This window comes from Leptodactylus fuscus, chromosome 8 (genome assembly GCF_031893055.1).
Source record: "Leptodactylus fuscus isolate aLepFus1 chromosome 8, aLepFus1.hap2, whole genome shotgun sequence".
NCBI lineage: Eukaryota > Metazoa > Chordata > Amphibia > Anura > Leptodactylidae > Leptodactylus > Leptodactylus fuscus.
In genome coordinates this window covers 74,420,757-74,440,143 of record NC_134272.1, presented here as the reverse complement: position 1 = coordinate 74,440,143, position 19,387 = coordinate 74,420,757, and the positions used below count along the sequence as shown (strand labels likewise).

The following is a 19,387-nucleotide window of genomic DNA, read 5'->3' as shown; positions in this document are numbered from 1 at the left end:
TACCTAAGGAAACTCGTGTACCCCATAGACTGTAATGTGGTCCGTGTGGTTTCCGCTCAGTTTCTGCACGAAAAATGCGGAGAGAAAAGTGCTGCTTGCTTTCCATGCGGAGAGGGGGATGGAATGGCCCGAACGCAAATGTGAACCGGGTCTAAGCAAGGACATGAGCACAACGCCCTGATAGCATTATTCTACTGTACGATTAGGACATGTTACAGGGTCTATGTAATCTTGGTCAGTGCTGCAACGTCAGAAACTAACACACGATCCTTCTCGGCAACTCAGCTGACAAGTCATGTGTAGAGATGAGCGAGTACTGTTCGGATCAGCCGATCCGAACAACATGCTCGCATAGAAATTAATGGACGTAGCCGGCATGCGGGGGGTTAAGTGGCCGGCCGACGTCAAATCGGAAGTACCAGGTGCATCCATTCATTTCTATGGAGCGTGCTGTTCGGATCGGCTGATCCGAACAGTACTCGCTCATCTCTAGTCATGTGACATTGGTGTGTATCCTTTCAGTCTGCCCCCGATTCACCATTTTGGGGCTGAATAATGGGCACAGTTGTACCATGTGGTGTAACATAGAAGACGGATGACAATGAATAATCAGCTTTCATTCCAGTGTCCTTATTTATGGCATGTCCATAGGACCCCGACCTATTGGGAAATGGGGCCCCGTAAACAGCTCCAATAGAGAGAAGGTGATGGCTATTGATCTGCATAGAATCTCTTCATCATAACATAATAGGATCAGAATAAACCATAGGAGGCGTAATACACAGAATAAGTCATGCAGTCAGCGTAGGTTTACCTTGTGGATTGACATGCACATACAGTGTAGAACACAGGAGACTCGGATTCACTATCGAATAAATAAAGTCCAAAAAAAATAAGCTAGAGCTTCCCCTACTGGACAGACAGGATTTCTGCACAAACATACTGTAAGGCAATTGCAGACCACACATTCTGCTGGCTTGGAATGAAGTGTGTGGTGAGATTTAGTGAAAACCCTGCCAAGTAATATTAGTATATTATATATATATATATATTGGGGCGCGTTCTGATGCATGACATACTTACAGGTAAAAGCTCAATGTTGCTCATATGTTTTCTTTTGTCTACAATATCAAATATAAATGTATTGGCCCTCTAGTAAGAAGTGCTAATGATTTGGATCTTCATCCATCTGTATATAGCTAATGATGCCCATTCTTATGTGGTGAGGAACTCTTTTCACTGAATATTGTATTGACTATAAATGCAAAGCATATTTCCTTATGAAAGCCTAGTTGTATGTCATTGCATCCATAGCTGATGCATTGTTTACCTCCAATCTATTATTATTACTTATGTACTTTTCTAAATAAAATTTATATATTTTTATAACTATTCTGTCGTGTATGTGGTAGTTTGGCCTGCTGGCCAAATGTGGTTTATTCAATAGTACTACCCAGCATTGCCCTATATTTTTTGTGCTACGTATGCACATACAGTGTAGAACACAGGAGACTCGGATTCACTATCGAATAAATAAAGTCCAAAAAAAATAAGCTAGAGCTTCCCCTACTGGACAGACAGGATTTCTGCACAAACATACTGTAAGGCAATTGCAGACCACACATTCTGCTGGCTTGGAATGAAGTGTGTGGTAAGTGAGATTTAGTGAAAACCCTGCCAAGTAATATTAGTTAAATGCTAATGCAGTCTGTTCTCTACACTGATGCAAAGTAACAGGGTGTAATGCCAGGGAGATGAGGAGGTAAAGATGCAAAAACTTTAAAAGGGATTGTATAAGCGGAGAAAATATATGCCAAGATTAGAAAGAACAGCGCCATCCTTATCCATTGGCTAAGTCTGGTAGTGCAGCTTAGCCCAGTTCAATAGTTCCCATTCTGATCTTTGTCCTCAAATCACATTGGCCGTAATACTATTGTGAATACAACCAGACACTGGTGTAAACGTAGCGCATGCCTGGTGCAACGTGGAGCATCTAGTTTGTGCTAAAAAATTTTGACTTGCGAGACATGTGGATGCAGATTCTCAGGAAACGACAATATTAATAGATTTTCTCGTTTCTGTGAGATCCGGCAGCTCTTTCTTCCCTTTGCTTCTCTATTAAGATCTGTCCCTGCTCTTCATCTTATTCAGTGTTGCGGCTTGTAACGTAAGGACAATAATTGTGTGGGGGTCACTGCAAATGGTTAAATCTCAGACTTTACAAAATGTAGAAACTTCCTTCTGAAGGCATATAAAACAGGAGAATGTCGTCTATCTTATGATACTAAGGGCTCATTTACACAGGGCAAGATGGGGGCGGATTTTGGCACAGAATTCACCTCAAAATAGAGGTCTATGTAGACTGCTAGCAAACTTTTTTCTGCAAGTGCACTTTTTTCCGCAGCGCACAACATAACACAGAGGAGGCAGCGCACAACATAACACAGAGGAGGCAGCGCACAACATAACACAGAGGAGGCAGCGCACAACATAACACAGAGGAGGCATCGCACAACGCAACACTCACAGAGGAGGCAGCGCACAACGCAACACTCACAGAGGAGGCAGCGCACAACGCAACACTCACAGAGGAGGCAGCGCACAACGCAACACTCACAGAGGAGGCAGCGCACAACGCAACACTCACAGAGGAGGCAGCGCACAACGCAACACTCACAGAGGAGGCAGCGCACAACGCAACACTCACAGAGGAGGCAGCGCACAACGCAACACTCACAGAGGAGGCAGCGCACAACGCAACACTCACAGAGGAGGCAGCGCACAACGCAACACTCACAGAGGAGGCAGCGCACAACGCAACACTCACAGAGGAGGCAGCGCACAACATAACACTCACAGAGGAGGCAGCGCACAACATAACACTCACAGAGGAGGCAGCGCACAACATAACACAGAGGAGGCAGCGCACAACATAACACAGAGGAGGCAGCGCACAACATAACACAGAGGAGGTAGCACACAACATAACGCTCACAGAGGAGGCAGCACACGGCGCTGACAACCACAGTGGATGTAGCACACAACACCAGCACTTGTAGAGGAGGCAGCACACAACAGAACGCTCACAGAGGAGGCAGCACACAACATAACGCTCACAGAGGAGGCAGCACACGGCGCTGACAACCACAGTGGATGTAGCACACAACACCAGCACTTGTAGAGGAGGCAGCACACAACAGAACGCTCACAGAGGAGGCAGCACACAACATAACACTCACAGAGGAGGCAGCACACAACATAACACTCACAGAGGAGGCAGCACACAACATAACACTCACAGAGGAGGCAGCACACAACATAACACTCACAGAGGAGGCAGCACACAACATAACACTCACAGAGGAGGCAGCACACAGCACTGACACTTTCACTACACTGCGTCTTCTGGGGTAAAAACAAAACAAAACATGAAACCCTAAGGGTGATATATACCAATATATGTGTATTTAGTGGTAAACATTGGCGCATTCTATAATCACAAGACATCATCATTTATACATACAATTCTGAAAGAGACGTTTTTACATTTATTTGTAACACATACAATTAAATAATTAGAGAGATGGGACGTAGCAGGAATGATACAACATCAGGTCTATAAAGAGGGTTTTGGACTATTTCTTAAATGGAAATCCAATCTGAATGATCTTCTGATATATTATACATACAGCGGAGAGTCTGTGATCCCAGCTCTTCATAACTATAACACAACTTGTATAAGACAACTGGCTGGAGCAGAAGCCTCTCTGATGTAGAATTAGAAGATCTTTCAACTCCACCCCTTTGGCTTATCCCTGACCCCTTTGCCAGTCTCCAAAATGGAGCAGATCAGAATGGGATTAAACCATTAGTTCTCGGCAGGATTTCGATAAAACAGTTTCAGAAACATGCAGAAAATTCTGAGCCTAAACTGAACAAAATCTGCCGCTTTCTTGTTTGTTTCTGCATTTAATTGTCCATTTAAAGAGCCTTACCACCCCACCTTTCTAATATTGATGGTCTATCCTTAGGATCCCAGGAGTCACGCTGCTCCCTGGCTCTGATGTGTATAGTGGCAGATTTAGGTATTGCAGGAGTGTCCCACTAATATCTATGGGACAGCACTGCAGTACCTAAACCAGCCACTAGACATTGCATGGTGAGTAGACAGTGTGGATCATGCATGTAAACATTACTGGGAGCCATGGTGTCCCTGGATGGTTGATTTATGGGGGTTCCAACAGTTGGACACTCGTAGATCTGAAATTGAGGACCTATCCTAAGAAAAGTCCATCAATATTAGAAAAGTGGAAAATCCCTTTAAATTCCAATTGTCCATCCCTCTATCTGCCAGTTTTATCCAATCTGTATGGTGAGCTTTAGGATTGTGTGTCAGAGTTTCAGAATCAGAAATATCTTTGCAATGTCAAAGGGAATTTGAACAGTTTTCATCACTATTTGCCCTGCTTCTTCCAAATGCAGTGTCACATCAGTCCACACACTGTGAGAGGCATTGTTGCTTATCCCCATTCACTTCACTAGAGATGAGCTGCAATACCAGACACAACCTATGGACAGGGGTGGCGCTAATTATGAAAGAAAGCTGCCATGCCACTTTAATCCTGGACAATTCTTTTAAGGATTGCACATATGGACTTTTTCAATCCAAGAATAGACTTTAAAAAAAAATATGGCTGTCAGAAAATACAAGCTCATTTTTCCTTTAATAGTTCTTGACTCCTGACAGGTCTATCATCTGCTTACAAAAATAGGCAGTGGTCCGGGTCCCGCAGAATGTGCAGCTTCTACACGTGGACCCAATATAAAGTGACACCAGCAGGAATGGAAAGAAATAGCAGGAATTTCCCTTATATTCCTTATTTTACTTTTCAGCTACGAAACCTTCCCCAGTCATCTTTGGGGGTGAAAGCAGTGTCTAAGCTTCTGTTTTAGATTTCTGGCTGGAGGGAGCTTGCTGAAGTCGAAACCTTTTTCTTACTGCTCACACTGCAACAGAGAGCAAGTGAATGTAGTCAAGCTCCCGCTATGCCCCGCCTCTGCTTACTTTGAAGAGCAGGTAAAGCAAGTAAAGTCCCTACTAAGCCCTGCCTCTGCTTACTTTGAAGAGCAGGTAAACCAAGTAAAGCCCCGCCTCTGCTTACTTTGAAGAGCAGATGAACCAAGTAAAGCCCCTACTAAGCCCCGCCTCTGCTTACTTTGAAGAGGTGAACCAAGTAAAGTCCAGCCTCTGTTTACTTTGAAGAGCAGATGAACCAAGTAAAGCATCTACTAAGCCCCACCTCTGCTTACTTTCTCAGATATTTCCGGGACTACTTTTTTCAGCCAGTTATAACTCAACAGCAGCTTTCTTCCCTTTTTTAACATTAATAAACCCTGTTTAGTCCTCACAAATCTTTCAACCAGTCCTCCAATATTTCTTCACGTTCGTAAAGCAGCCCTGGATTTGTCAAGAATGTCTTTTCTTATTTTTGGGTATGTTGGGTGAACTTCTAAGACCTGTTGAAGAAAGGCAACACAGAGTTACTAAAAAATGAACATTTTGATATTTCTAAATATTCCTCCGATAGCGAAACAAAAATCCCAGATGAGATGTAAACAAATCCTAAGACCATCCTGTAGTCGAGAATATTTGAAAACTGACCGATCAGGTCTCTGCAATACTGGACATGAGGAACTGTACAGTAAACTTCCACTAGAATCTTTGTTTTAGCAAATCCAAAAGAAAAATTGGCATTAAAAAACTAATCTTTATTGATATTACCATTAAAAATATTTACCTGGGTACAAAAAGTTTTTTATAAAAATAGTCTATTTATGCACCATTTATTTCTAAACACCAAGGGGTATCTAATAAGCGTCTGAGAGCCCCTTTATAAGGGGCTCTTCAAAAAGTTTTTTATAAAAATAGTCTATTTATGCACCATTTATTTCTAAACACCAAGGGGTATCTAATAAGCGTCTGAGAGCCCCTTTATAAGGGGCTCTCAGACGCTTATTAGATACCCCTTGGTGTTTAGAAATAAATGGTGCATAAATAGACTATTTTTATAAAAAACTTTTTGTACCCAGGTAAATATTTTTAATGGTAATATCAATAAAGATTAGTTTTTTAATGCCAATTTTTCTTTTGAACTGCACAGTAAATATACATGTAAATATCCAAGTATAGATGACAGACAAGGGGAAAAAAAATAAAGCTTTGTTCACATCTGTTCTGGGACTATGTTAGGTGCTTTTATGGCCAATTCGGTTATATTTGATAGGTAAAATGATGGACACCATGATGGATACCTACAGATCCCAATACATGTTAACACAGTTCATAGATATTTAACATATTGATATACTACTACACCACATAGGAACATCACCCTTATACCCAGGTATCCCAGTGGGTCATAGGGAGCTTAGACTAATTGCATTCACGGACAAAATCTTACCAATGCTTATAATCCAATAACAACAACTACATGATGCCCCCAAGACGTACAATAAGTGGGAGCACTGGGCAACACGGTGGCTCAGCGTTTAGCACTGAAGCCTTGCAACACTAGAGTCCTGGGTTTGAATCCTGCCAAGGACATCATCTGCATGGAGTTTGTATGTTCTCCCCGTGTTTGCATGGATTTCCCTCTATGGAGCTCACAATCTACATGTCTGGATAATCTCTTAATATGGATATGTATAAACCTATAGATTTCCATACCTTATGGCAAACATCAATGGCATCCACAAACCTCTTCGCCTTCAGATAGTTAAAAGCTAACTTGTATCCTGAAAATAAAAATGATAAAATGATAAAGGGATCCTATCATTTAAACTGAATTTTTTCTGCTTATCACGTCGGAATAGCCTTAAGAAAGCTATTCTTCTCCTACCTTTAGATGTCTTCTCTGCGGCGCTGTTCGGTATAAATCCTGGTTTTCTTCTGTATGCAAATGAGTTGTCTTGCAGCACTGGGGGCGGTCCTCAGCGCTCAAACAGTACTGGGGGCTTCCTCAATGCTGTGAGAGAACTCTCCAGCGCGCCTCCATCTTCTTCAGGAACGGATCTTCTTCACGTCTTCTTTCGGCGGTGGCTTCAAACTTCTAGGCCTAGGGCAAAGCCGACTGCGCATGCCTGCTGGCCGCAAGAGAATGCTTGATTACAGTACTGTGTAAGCGGTCATTTTCTTGTGGCCGGCGAGCATGCGGAGTCGGCTTTGCCCTAGGCCTAGAAGTTTGAAGCAAACTCCCGGAAGAAGACGCGAAGAAGACCCGTTCCTGAAGAAGATGGAGGTGTCGCTGGAGAGTCCTCTCGCAGCATTGGGGACACCCCCAGTGCTGTTTGAGCGCTGGGGCCATGCCCCCAGTGCTGCAAGAGAACTCATTTGCATACCAGCGAAAAATGGGATTTCATCTAAAGATAGGAGACAAATAGCCTTTCTTAAGGCTATTCCTACATGACAAGCAGAAAAAATTCAGTTTAAATGATAGGATCCCTTTAATATGGACGGAATATAATAGCACCAAGTAATGCCAGATATCAATCCTACATGAATGACTTGTACCGGTAAATGTTTTTAAGGCGTCAGATGATTCTAGAAGTACCTGATCAGTGGGGACCCCATTGCAGAAAGTAGTCACCCTGGTACTGCAGAGAGCCACATGTATAACAATAAAGTTCTCCCTACTTCCAGCTTATTGTCAAATTCCGCCCCTCCCCCATATAAATTTCAAATTCTCTAAAACCTCTTTAAAATCACACATTTTACTTGCTCGAGTATTTTATATGACCTGTAGCGTACATCACTATGTGTAATCCTAGGCTATTCAGTCTGTTGGTGGGCTGCAGGACAAAGCCCGGACCACCCTCTGACATGACAACTAGTTATTCTGTCCTCCTCCCAGTCTGCGTTCTTGGGGTCGATGAAGTCATTTCTCCTTACCCACGGTGGGGTTTGTCTGGTTGCCATACTTCCAGGCCAGTTCATAGTTGCTGGCTGCATCTTTGTACGCTTGTTCTTTTTCCATGATGTACCCCATGTACTCATAAGCCTTGCAGCAGGACTGGAACAAGACCAAAGGAGAGATTAAGTCCTATTGTTTCTAGAATTACCGGAATTTATCCAAACACTTTCCATGAACATAGACATTTATATGTAGCTTGTCTAATATAGGATGAAAGAATTTTAATCCGGCATCTGATAATAAAGAAATTCATATCTGGATTTGGTTTCTAGCACAGAAAGAACAGCAGGATCATCTTGAATTAAAAGGGTTTCCCGATTTCACAGTATTGATGGTATATTCTTAGGATCAGATCTGTGAACACTACATGTATGAGACGATAACTTGACCATAAGGACATCATGGCTGGTTGTCAGGAGGACACTACATGTATGAGAAGATAACCCGACCACAATAAGGACGTCATGGCTGGTTATCAGGAGGACATTACATGTATGAGAAGATAACCTGACCACAATAAGGACGTCATGGCTGGTTATCAGGAGGACACTACATGAATGAGAAGATAACCTGACCACAATAAGGACATCATGGCTGGTTATCAGGAGGGACACTACATATATGAGAAGATAACCTGACCACAATAAGGACATCATGGCTGGTTGTCAGGAGGAGACGCTACATGTATGAGAAGATAACCTGACCACAATAAGGACATCATGGCTGGTTATCAGGAGGACACTACATGTATGAGAAGATAACCTGACCACAATAAGGACATCATGGCTGGTTATCAGGAGGACACTACATGTATGAAAAAATATCTGACCACAATAAGGACACCATGGCTGGTTATCAGGAGGACACTACATGTATGAGAAGATAACCCGACCACAATAAGGACACCATGGCTGGTTATCAGGAGACACTACATGTATGAGAAGATAACCTGACCACAATAAGGACATCATGGCTGGTTATCAGGAGACACTACATGTATGAGAAGATAACCTGACCACAATAAGGACATCATGGCTGGTTATCAGGAGGACACTACATGTATGAGAAGATAACCTGACCACAATAAGGACACCATGGCTGGTTATCAGGAGACACTACATGTATGAGAAGATAACCTGACCACAATAAGGACATCATGGCTGGTTATCAGGAGGGACACTACATGTATGAGAAGATAACCTGACCACAATAAGGACATCATGGCTGGTTATCAGGAGGACACTACATGTATGAGAAGATAACCTGACCACAATAAGGACATCATGGCTGGTTATCAGGAGGACACTACATATATGAGAAGATAACCTGACCACAATAAGGACATCATGGCTGGTTATCAGGAGGACACTACATGTATGAAAAAATATCTGACCACAATAAGGACACCATGGCTGGGTATCAGGAGGACACTACATGTATGAGAAGATAACCTGACCACAATAAGGACATCATGGCTGGTTATCACGAGGGTCACTACATGTATGAGAAGATAACCTGACCACAATAAGGACATCATGGCTGGTCATCAGGAGGACATTACATGTATGAGAAAATATCTGACCACAATAAGGACACCATGGCTGGTTATCAGGAGACACTACATGTATGAGAAGATAACCCGACCACAATAAGGACATCATGGCTGGTTATCAGGAGGACACTACATGTATGAGAAGATAACCTGACCACAATAAGGACATCATGGCTGGTCATCAGGAGGACACTACATGTATGAGAAGATAACCTGACCACAATAAGGACATCATGGCTGGTCATCAGGAGGACACTACATGTATGAGAAGATAACCTGACCACAATAAGGACATCATGGCTGGTCATCAGGAGGACACTACATGTATGAGAAGATAACCTGACCACAATAAGGACATCATGGCTGGTCATCAGGAGGACACTGCATGTATGAGAAGATAACTTGCAACAATGTTTAACTTTAACTTCAACTTTAAAATGCCTAGAAATCTAAATATGGCTGTTCATGGGAAAACACCTTTAAATGTATGCTACGGTAACATGGACACATATGTAGCTGTGTAATGAAGTACATGTACCTACATATGATAGATAAACCTGTGCATTTAGACCAGGGGTCGGGGTCCCACTGTAATTTATTCTGCTCTATTCACTGACATTTTCACTGCAGACCAAGAACAGTTGCAATATCCCAGAATATTTCGAGGGGATTAACGTGAAGAACATGGAACACTACATAAAGTGAATACCAATGAGGTATTTTTGGAAGTGAAATCTGTGTATGAATGAGAAATCTGGCCGTCTGTATTGTCAGTGTAATTGCTTCTGGAAAGGAACATTGGAAGCCCTCAGAGGATCCTCCTTCCCCCTGATAGAAAGTATTTTTTCTGATAATGTTTGCTACTCCTCTTTTTTTTTTTTTTAATATCTAGAGTCAATTATAAGAAAACCTAATTTTTTTTTTACAATTATGGATATGGGATTGAGTTTTTATAATTTGCTTAAAATGCATTTTAACAATCCCCAGCAACTATTACATAAAATAAGGATTTATCCAGTGTGTGTGGCATCAAAAGTACAAGCTAAGCACCATCGACCCCTCCACTACCACACATACCCAAAATACAAGCCAAGTGCCATCAACCCCTCCACTATCATACATACCCAAAATACAAGCCAAGTGCCATCAACCCCTCCACTATCATACATACCCAAAATACAAGCCAAGTGCCATCAACCCCTCCACTATCATACATACCCAAAATATAAACCAAGTGCCATCAACCCCTCCACTACCATACATACCCAAAATATAAGCCAAGTGCCATCAACCCCTCCACTATCAGACTACCATACATACCAAAAATACAAGCCAAGTGCCATCAACCCCTCCACTATCATACATACCCAAAATACAAGCCAAGTGCCATCAACCCCTCCACTGTCATACATACCCAAAATATAAGCCAAGTGCCATCGACCCTCCACTATCATACATACCTAAAATACAAGCCAAGTGCAATCGACCCCTCCACTATCACGCAAACCCAAAATACGAGCCAAGGACCATTGACCCCTCCACTATCATACATACCCAAAATGCAAGCCAAGTACCATCGATCCCTCCCCTATCATACATACCGAATAATAGAATCCAAGTGCTATCGACCCCTCCACTATCATACATATCCAAAATACAAGCTAAGTGCCACCGACTCCTCCACTATCATACATGTCCAAAATGAAACACAAGTGCCATTGACCCCTCCACTATCATACATGCCCAAAGTACAAGCCAAGCACCTTCGACTCCTCCACTATCATACATACCTAAAATACAAGCCAAGTTCCATCGACCCCTCCACTATCACACTACCATTAGAGATGAGCGAGTACTGTTCGGATCAGCCGATCCGAACAGCACGGACGCATTGAAATGAATGGACGTAGCCGGCACACGGGGGGTTAAGCGGCCGGCCGGCGTCAAAGCGGAAGTACCAGGTGCTTCCATTCATTTCAATGCGTCCGTGCTGTTCGGATCGGCTGATCCGAACAGTACTCGCTCATCTCTAACTACCATACATACCCAAAGTCAAGCCAAGTGCCGTCAATCTCTCTAGTATCATACATACCCAAAATACAAGACAAGTGCCATTGATCCCTCCTCTATCGTACATACCCAAAGTCCTCCCCTATCATACATACCGAATAATAGAATCCAAGGGCTATCGACCCCTACACTATCATACATATCCAAAATACAAGCTAAGTGCCATCAACTCCTTAAGTATCATTCATATCCAAAAATATGAACCAAGCGCCATTGACCCCTCTTCTCATACATACCCGGTTATGACGGAGGCAGCGTTTTAGCAGCTCGCCCGCCATGTCGTACTTCCCAGACTGAATGTAAATGTCCGCTAGAAGCAATAGACTCTTCTCAAACTCCTCTGCGTCTGTCGGGTTCCAATTCATCTTGGAAATTCTTTTCAATTGGTTCCTCGCTCTTGGCGTTTGCTTCAGTATCATGTAAGCTGTGGCCATACCCAAAAGAGCGGGCACGTGGTCCTTCTGGGTGAGAGGAAAACATGTATAAGATGACAAATAATCCTAAATAATAGTTTTAAAAAATCCAGACTGAGAAGTAGTACAGACAGGAGCCCATAGCACGTCACCTCGGCGGCTGCCACTTCAGTAAACGTGTTCAGAGCTCGCTCTACATTTGCTTTTTGCTTGGTTGCCATTAGACAATAGTTCTCCATGATCCGGAGCTGGATGTGACCCTGCAGTGTCTGCGGTTTTAGTTCTTTCAGGAGTTTCTCGGCCGTCCTTACAGCGAGCTGCACCGATTCCTGCTTTTCAGTGGAATTCCTACAAAGAGAATAACCAAACGTTTCACGGATTTCACAGTCGGCATCTTTCCGTAATGTACTGCGCAGCCGTTCAGACTTTTTCTTACGGATAATCCGTCACCTCTCCTGACGTATCTGCTTTACTAAATACTTGTACTGTCAAAAAAATTATTCTGAAGCAACTTTGGGAGTGCATTAGGGGGTACATTATGCTGAGCGCCATCATACCTTTAGATAGAGGAACCATTTCTTGGAAAAAGCGTTTTTTCTACGCGTCTATGGAACTATCTAAATGTATGGTGGTGTTCAGCATAACGTCCCCTACAATGTACTGTGCTCTGGAGACCGACTCCTTACAACATGACCGACTGTTCCTCATCTGTCATGCACGATGGTTGTTTTCAGAGTCACCCGATACAAAATGGCAATTCTCCAGGTAACATTAGATTGTGAAATGATCTGTAACGTTACGATTTACACATTGACACATTATCCTTTCCATACCCCATGTCACCATCCAGATTGTCAAAGACCTCTCCTCCTACTGTCTCATTATCAGGATTCAGGCAGATCTCAATCATGTTATAGATGGCGTTCTGACCCCAGTCACTGTCCTTGCGAGCTTTATTGAAGTGTCGAAGAGCGTCATTAGGCTCGCCGGTGTACCTGCAAGAGGAAAAAGGACAAGTACTGAATATATAATAATAACCCACGTCAATGTATAAAACTCCAGAACCACATAATCAGATTGTAATAAAATATAGCTTTTAATCTTCATGTAAAATCCATCCAAAGGTCTGCAATCAAAACAGGCATCCAAAGAAGCTCTTGGTGAATCCATGGAAGCAGGAGGATCAGGCAGTGGAGGCGGACAGAGATTTGTCCAAGTGAACCAGAATCACCAATTGCAGAGTGGAATTAAGTAGAATTGAGAATAAGGGACAACATTAGAGTTTGAGGCCATCGTACCCAGGACCCGAATATAGAACTAAAGTAGACACTGAGAGTTCCTCCGAAGGCGGGACATGCCAGATCAGAGGACAACGATCTTGGACCCCGGGAGAAGAATCTTATCCTGGTGCATATCAAGGATCATGCCCAGGAATCCCATGCGCCAAAAGGGCATGAGACAGGACTTTTCTTATTGACGAGCCAGCCAAACTGGCAAAGAAAGTCCAAGTTGATCCATAAACTAGTCACATTGTCCATCTTTGAGGGGGACGTTGCCAAAGTATGGGATCATGGCAACTCATCTGGAGTGAAGCATAGCCATGAGGGACACCCTGACCTTGGAAAATACCAGGAGGGTGGAGTTCAGTCCAAAGGAGAGTGGGACAAACTGAAAATGATGCAAACCCACCACAAAATGAAGAAAGCGCTGATCACAGCGCAATGAGAATGTGGTGGTAAGCGTCATGAATGTCGATGGACGACAGGTTTTTGTGGTCTCCATGGATGGATGCCACCATCAACAACAGGAAAGCCATACGGAAACTGCGGACACAGACAAACTCGTTGAGCCCCTTTAGGTCCAGGATGGAGTGAAGGGAGCTGTCCTTCTTGGGAACAGTGAACAGGTTGGAATAAAAGCCCTGGAAATGCTCTGAAGCAGGGACAGTAATAATGACTCCCTGCCATTGTAGAACAGAGAAGGTGACTGCTCTAGTGTGGGAAGAAGGCAAAGTAGATGGAAAAAATCTTTCATGAGGAAGGGAGGTGAACTCAATGCAAGAAAGATCTGGAAGTAGAGCAGCTGTCCCCCCACCTGAGAAGACCATGAATGGGGAATGATCTTCATATAGAGGAGGCTTTGGAAGACGAAGGCTTGGAGGGTTTGGTGCAGGAATATCAGACATGTCTGGTCTTGAAGTAAGGCTTCTTGAAGCAGGAGACCCAGGAAGACTGCCCTCAGAGCGAGAGGTGGAGCAACGAAAGGAGCAAAAACACTGAGCACTAAGTACGGCTGGAGGAGGATGGCTGGCACTTAGAAAGACTCTGAAGAAGGAGGGAGTTTTTTCCCTAGTAGCTTCAGAAAGGAGCTTGTCTAGGCTTCTGCCAAAAAGCCGGCCCCGTTCGTCCTGAGAGAAGGGAAGGGCCGTGGGAAGGTCACCTATGGACATTGTAAGGGAATCCACCCAGGCTGGAGGAGGATCCGCCAGAGAGGGGCCGGGAGGGTCCTGAGCTGGCTTAGGCAGAAGACAGAACAGATGGGCTCAGACGAACGGCATGGAAACTTTCTATTGCAGTGGGTGCATGTATAAAACATGGAGCTAAGGGGCGGGTTGGCTCATTGAAGGAGGACAAGGTGGAAAGAGCCCAAAAGGAAAAATGGGAGGGGGTAAGCCAGAAGGCTAGCGTACCAAACATTGTATTGTTATTATTACGCATTTTATTGCCTCGTGTAATATATTTTATTGTCTTCTGTGATATATTTTATTATCTTGTGCAAGACATTTTATTATTCTATGTAATATATTTTGTGTTGTATGATATATTTGGTGATATATTTTATTGTCTTGTGCCAAGTACATGACAATTACGCAGTAACCCGTACCATTACACTCTCACACTTGCAAAACAATCTTGTGTCTACATCTTGCACAGCAACAAGAAGTAGAACAGAACGTACCACAGATATAATCCTTTGCAATAATGAAACCCAGGTTCCAGTTTTGCTCTGGACGAATGTTTCTCTGCCATATCAAGAAACTTTGGTATTTCTTCAAGTTTTCCGGCTCTTCTCATAAGGTCGATTAAGCGAGTAAGAGTAGCGTAATTATCTGCAATGGAAGAAAGAATGGATAAACTGTAAGGGGTTAAATATTAGGTGTTACAATATTCATAAGGAGTTAAAGAGATTGGCTACTTTTTATTTTTTTAAAATGAGGCCAGGGGAGGTGAAAAAAACAAAAACAAAAAAACATAGTGACCTGACCTCAATGCTCTGGTCCTGCTGCTTGCCTATCTTCTTTGCCCGAAGTCCTTGCCGGCTGTGACGTCCCGTGTCCCGGCTGCAATCAGTGGCCTCAGGAAAGGGCCTGGGGACATCACAGGTAGTGACATCCCGTGCCTTTTGCTGAGGCTACCAGCCGGCCTCAGGGGCCATGTGTGGAGGGAACTTCTAGAAGCAAACAAGGGAGCAGCAGGACCAGACCGTGCCGGAGACATTGGAGCTCCAAATTAGCAGACTAGAAGCGACTTCTTCTCACCAACACTGACCTAAGTGGATATTTTAAGAGGAAGTCAAAAAAAAAAAAAAAAAAGTCAGGGGGTGCTAGAACAAGTAGGTGACAACTATATTTACTCACAGAAGTTTTTTTTTTTTTCCCAATATAAATTTTTATAGAATTTTGAGAGAAACAAGTTTAAAACACAAGAGCGGTTTTCACACAATACAATAGATGTCACTAAAGGCGGGTTCACACTTGCGCCCGGTCTCCACTTTGCTGGTTTCCGTCTTCTGCCTGAGAAACTGGACAGGAGACGGAAACCGGCAGTCAGTTTTCAAACCCATTCACTTGAGCGCCTTCTGCCTCTCCGCAATTAAACAGTTTTTTTTAACCAGACACAAAGTCGGACATGCAGGACTTTGTGTCCGGTTAAAAAAAACAAACAAAAAAAAACGCTTCGCTGTGGATAGCAGGAGACGCTCACGGGTGGACACTGCTGGATTTCTGTCTTCTGTCCAGTTTCTCCGGCAGAAGGCGGAAACCCACAAAGCGGAGACCGTGCGCAGGTGTGAACCCAACCTTAACCACATAATAACAAGTGTCAGGGTTAGGGTAGTATGTCTGTCCAACAAGGAAGTGTTGTGGTTAAACATGGATACAAAGCAGTCTGAAAGACTATAATGGTGACAAAGAAACAGGGAAGGGAAATTGGCCCACACAAATGAAAGACATGAAAATTCCAGATGGTTCACCCTTGTATCCAAAAGTGACTATAGTATAGGCTCAACAGGAAATGGGAGAGAAATAAAGAGGTAGGGGAGGTAAAATGCCAATTATAGTGTTAGCATATTGTGTCCCATGAGGGAAAATGCGTTAGCCATGAAGTCCAACTGTCTAAATGGGATTTTAGCTTTCTATTCTTACTAGCCAGGATTTCCTCGAAATAGTTCAGGGAAGTTTCAGTAATAAGTTCTAGTCTCATTGGACACACGGTAGATTTTGAACAAGTGGGCGGTACTTAGGATGTGACATAAGATTGTCCTAAATGGCACTGGGATTACATGGATTCCTTCTACCATTTGCAGTTATGCTCTCGCTTCCGCTAACAAGAACTATGGAGATTTTTGGGGCAGTATTTACCATGTACCCTCACATTTCTGGTGTAGTACGGTTGACTCAGGCAGTAGTTTCTTCCCATTTCCAATGTCAGAACGGTAAGTAGAGGTAGAAGAAATGGAAGCCTTGACCTGGAGGTCAACTCAGATTCTGCACAATCGTAGTGTAAGTAAGAGAGATGAGCGAGTAGTGACATATTCGAGATTCGTTTCGAGTAGACTCTCAATATTTGACTACTCGATGGAATATCGAATCCTATTATAGTCTATGGGGAAAAATGCTCTTTTCAGGGGAGACCACTATTCGACTAAGGAGGGTCACCAAGTCCACAAGTAGCAGGAAGAGAGTGTTTAGGAGGAGCACTGTGCAGTTAAAGCGCACGGACCCCATAGACTATGGGCCGGTTTACATTAGCGCTTGCCTTCCGCCCGGACGGAGTCCGCAGGAGGACCCCCCGAACGGAATATCAGCGCAACTGCAAGCGCTGGACAGTTAAGCACATGGACCCCATAGCATATAATGGGCTCTGTGTGCTTGCCACGCACTACCTGCATGAATCGTGTGGGCAGTGCACTGCAAACACACAGAGCCCATTATATGCTATTGGGTCCATGTGCTTAACTGTCCAGTGCTTGCAGTTGCGCTGATATTCCATTCAGGGGAGGGTGGGGGGGGGTGTCCTCCTGCAGACTCCTTCCGGACGGGAGGCAAGCACTAATGTGAACCGGCCCCTTACTCGTCCTGCAAAACTAGTGTTGATTGGCCGAATGTTATACACTGTATAGCATTCGGCCAATCAACGCTGGTTCTCAATCGAATCTTTACTGCAAATGCCTTGTGTTGCAAAATTTTGGTGTTCCTACTGCAAATAGCGAGTAGTATTCGATCGAGTACGAGTATTTCGAATACCGTAGTATTCTATCGAATACCTACCCAATCGAATACTACTCACTCATCTCTAGTAAGTAATATATTTGTATGGGCGTGATCTGACACACAGATACGACACCACAGCGGTGCTTACCTGGCTTTCGTTCCAACAGTTGCTGAAAGTGAAATACAGCCTGCTCATAGTCCTGCTTCCTGAACATCAGGTCAGCCATCATCTGCGTGGATTACAGAGACAGAAAATCCAATTATAAGACAAGGAAATAAAATATCGGCCATGACTAAGAAGGTGTGTGACGATCATTGAGGAAGAAAGTTCTAGAATATGTCGTAATATTTAATGGTTATTATATAGAAGTTTAATTATTAAAAGCTGTTATCCCCATTTTTAGATCTGTAGTAAAAGCCCATTGCTATCCAAACACAGCATAACGTACCCCAAGTGACTACTTTGTGCCCCCTTTTCCATGACATGTAGATGACTGATGGCGCCTATGACGGTTCTATCAGTCTTATTCACTTTCTCCAGGTTTTTAAGCCCCTTTCATCTCTTTCAATGCCTCAAATTTACCAAATGGAAAACTTTAGTTAATTCTGTTTTCTAGCAGCAGATTGTGACATGAGCCACCGCCAAGTCCAATGCACAAAATAACAAAAACAAGCGAGTGCCGGTAACGCTGAGAAATCTCAGGACAGAATGACATCACGTCAGTACACAGAGGCTCGGCTCAAATTCCTATGAATAATGAAATGATACGTCACATCCCTGCCTCGCGCCCTCCTAGCTCGCTTAGTCCTCCATTTGTTTACTTGGCGTGTACTCAGGCGTGTTCTCCACACTCACAAACTATGGCAATGATGCTTCACATTACACATATCAGAATACTTAGACTATTGCCATAGGCACGTGCTGGCATCGGCGCTTCGAGGTTCTGCAGCTGTTCAGGTACATTGACTTCGATACAATCAGAGTTGGCTGTACGTCATTGTGGCCAGCACTCGGCAGATAGTGACGTGCGACACACTAATAACTAACCATAAAGCAGCCAGATATACAAGGCTACAAATAGTATTGAATGGCATCCAGGTCTAGCACAAGTCTGGTCATTGTCTACACCCCTAATGGTCTCAGGAGAGGATTGTGCAGCCGCAACGCTACAGACATTTATTTACTTTGTTTACTTAAATAGCGCCAACAGTCTGCAGCGCTTTGCAGACATTGTCGGTCACTGTCTAACAATCTCTTATGACGTGGTGTATATGTGTGTAAATGACGCCGGACTTACCATAGTAGCTGCTTCATTGGGCCGCTCATTCTTCAGTAGAAGGGCGCATTGCTGCTGGCAGGAGTCCACGTCATCTTGTGCCAGATATAGATTGGCCAGCTCCATTATAACCTACAGACATAGTAACATACAAATGGTCTGTAAATGCCCCGCCATACAAATACCCAGGACTATAACTACGTGGCACACAATGGAAGCCTCAACTATTCATGTTCGTGTAGAAATCCACATCAAGGAAAATTCCTATTCACTTAGTAATGGACAAGGCTATGTTCACATCTACGCCGGAGGCTTCATTCAAGTCAAGAATTACGAATGATAAAGGTGTGCAACCATGACTTTTTTTTGTGTCTGGCAATGTGACTGCGACAACAATGGATATCCAATAGACCCTATTAGAGTCAATGGTGTTCCTTGGGATCTGTTATCCGTCATTTTTTTTTAAGGTAGATTGTGAGCCCCGTATAGGGATCACAATGTACATTTTTTTCAGTATGTCTTTGTAAAATGGGAGTATCGATTATGGGATATGGGATTCGAACCCAGGACTCCAGCACTGCAAGGCAACAGTGCTAACCACTGAGCCACCATGT

At 43.5% G+C, this 19,387-nt stretch overlaps 1 protein-coding gene across 1 annotated transcript in view; it reads right to left on the bottom strand.

Annotated features, from left to right (window-relative positions):
• Positions 1–3,479: 3,479 nt before the first annotated feature.
• Positions 3,480–19,387, bottom strand: part of TTC21B (tetratricopeptide repeat domain 21B) — a 40,278-nt gene continuing 24,370 nt past the window's right edge. The window contains exons 21-29 of the mRNA XM_075284222.1: positions 18,795–18,905; positions 17,645–17,726; positions 14,964–15,114; positions 12,839–13,000; positions 12,158–12,353; positions 11,829–12,053; positions 7,949–8,069; positions 6,728–6,795; positions 3,480–5,517 (exon numbers count right to left, since the gene is read on the bottom strand). Of these exons, the coding sequence (XP_075140323.1) occupies positions 5,440–5,517; positions 6,728–6,795; positions 7,949–8,069; positions 11,829–12,053; positions 12,158–12,353; positions 12,839–13,000; positions 14,964–15,114; positions 17,645–17,726; positions 18,795–18,905 (1,194 nt within the window). The 3' untranslated portion in view covers positions 3,480–5,439. The remainder of the gene's footprint in view (positions 5,518–6,727; positions 6,796–7,948; positions 8,070–11,828; positions 12,054–12,157; positions 12,354–12,838; positions 13,001–14,963; positions 15,115–17,644; positions 17,727–18,794; positions 18,906–19,387) is intronic.